Raw genomic sequence first — 2402 nt, 5'->3', positions numbered from 1 at the left:
TCGATTACAGGTTGAGCCTCTCACTCCATCCATCCTCTGACCTAAAGGAAGCAAGAGGAAGAAACTCCAGGTCCCAAGAGCAGGAGGGAGCTCTCTTGGGCCTCCCACATTTGCGTAAGGGCCACTGAGTGTTTTTTGTTCCCAAACGGCCACTCCTTGGACACACCAGGTAAGAAGCTCCGTGTTTCATCACTGGAATTACTGGAATTCCAGCCCGTATAGAGTTCTACCCAGGAGCCAGGTGTTTGGACCTATATAAGGTGCAGTGCTCAGCTCCCTCTGCAGTCTCTGAGAAGCTCACCAGATTTCAGCCATGAGGATCCATTACCTCTTCTTCACCTTTCTCTTAGTACTACTGGGCCCTCTTTCAGGTAACACGGGTGGGGGAATGGGCCGGTCACCAAGAAGATGGGACTGAGATTTTCTCTTTTCATCTCCCTCCCTCCCATCTCTGTCATCACCTCCCCTGTTCTCTCCTCTTCTTCTCTCTTTATCTGTCTTCCTTCTTTCTTCTTCTCTTCCTCTCTATTTATCCCCTCTTAACTTTCTGTCTCATTTACTCTCTCACTCTAACCTTTATCTCCTTTGTCATCTTTATTCTTTTTCTCCCTTTCCCTCTTCTTCTCTCCTCTCTTCTTTCTCCCCCTTTTATTATTTGTTTTTCAAAAGTATTTATTTATTTATTTATTTATTTATTTATTTATTTATTTATGAGGGAGAAAGAAGCAGACACAGAGAAAAAAGAATGGGCATGCCAGGGCCTCCAGCCACTATATACAAATTGCAGATGCATGCACCCAGTTGTGCATCTGGCTTACGTGGGTCCTGGAGAATCGAACTGGGATCCTTTGGAATTGCAGGAAAATGCCTTAACTGCTAAGCCCTCTCTCCCATCCTTTTCTCCATATTTTGAATCTCATTTTATATAGCATAGTGATGTGACTGCTTTTCAGAACCAAGCACCATTTCCTTAAACACTAAATGAGCATAACTCAAATATTTCGAAGCCAATTGGCAGCATTTGCATCTCATTTTCCGATAACTCCTCAGGCTCAACTTGAGATTTTGAAAAAAAAAATCCTCTACTAGGTGACTTGAAAAATAACAAAATGAAGAAAGATTTTTTTTTTTTTACTTGAAGAAGAAAGAACATCATTTTAGAAATTTTAATTAAAATTTAAAGAGTAGAGCCTCAGGGTACCCTGAAGAATCCTAGACAATTACCAGTCCAGCATCTGTTATGAGAAAATTTCCAGTTCCTTGGCTTTTTCAGGTAAAATGTCCTGGAGCACACACCCTTTTTAGGGCTAAGGCTCACAGCTCTGGCATAGCCACTGAAAGCAGCTTCCAAAACTGGGCCTAAGTTGTGTGACCTCTTTGACATCAGGAAGACATAATAACTTAATAAAAGGGATAAACAGCTTAAGGGAGGCAAGAAGAGAGCAATAGAGAGAAGGAAGAAAATGTGAAACTAAGACCTGAGATAAGCCATATGGAACTTATATTGAGTAAACTTAATTTTATCAATTTTGTTTATGGGTTCTAGGTTACAGAGAAGCAGCTGGGTACTGAAAGACACCAAAGACTTGGCTATTCCCAAAATTTAGAACAGTTCCAGGAAGTAGGGAACAAGGGAGGGAGGGATGGAAGACAAAAGGAAGGAAGAAAGGAAAGCATGATTGGAGGGAAGGAAGGAGGAGATTAAGACCCAATTTTAAATACTATAAATATCAGAAAAAGCTTGGTTTACTATTACTATTAATATTTTCTTGTGGGTGTGTGTTGTGGGTGTTGGGGTGAGGAATGTGGTATGATGTGGCACCCCATACAATTGTCTGTATGCTTTTAGCAGGGTGGGACTTGCCTATGGTAACAAAAGCAGAGCACTGGGTGTCCTGCTCCATCACTTTTCATAACACATGGGTGTGCATTTCTGACACGGTACTTTCATTTCTAACACACAGTTGCCTATTTTTTCCTTTTCTTCTAGCTCAAGGTATAAGCAATCCTTTTACTTGCTTCAAGAATAGAGGTCTATGTTGGGGAAAATGTCGTGGAAACTGGCAACAGATTGGTACCTGTGGCATTCCTGGACTCAAGTGCTGCAGAAAAAGGAAATAAGGAGGCCACAAGCTGCTGTGACAAGTCTGGAACCAGGATCTGCTCCATTAGCAAAGATGGAAAATCTGTAACCAAATTAAAGCACTTTTCTCAAATACAAAGAATCTTGACTCCTCATAGCTGTGATATTCCACCTTGCCATTTGCGTCACAGGCTAAAATCCAGAATCCTTGAGGACATGGTTCCAAGTTCTCTACAATACAATTAGGGACAGAGCAGTGAGTCTCCAAGGTTTATGGGCATCTGATTGCTTTATCCCTTGCTCTTCATTGGATACTCTG

General features: G+C 41.5%; 1 protein-coding gene across 1 annotated transcript; it reads left to right on the top strand.

Annotated features, from left to right (window-relative positions):
* Window positions 1–313: 313 nt before the first annotated feature.
* LOC101593779 (beta-defensin 4) lies at window positions 314–2121 on the top strand. The gene is made up of 2 exons (XM_004672944.2): window positions 314–371; window positions 1991–2121. The coding sequence occupies exons 1-2, from the start codon at window positions 314–316 to the stop codon at window positions 2119–2121; spliced, it is 189 nt and encodes a 62-aa protein (XP_004673001.1).
* Window positions 2122–2402: the final 281 nt, after the last annotated feature.

Source organism: Jaculus jaculus, chromosome 12 (assembly GCF_020740685.1).
Source record: "Jaculus jaculus isolate mJacJac1 chromosome 12, mJacJac1.mat.Y.cur, whole genome shotgun sequence".
NCBI classification, from domain to species: Eukaryota; Metazoa; Chordata; class Mammalia; order Rodentia; family Dipodidae; genus Jaculus; species Jaculus jaculus.
This window is presented reverse-complemented; position numbering and strand designations above follow the sequence as displayed.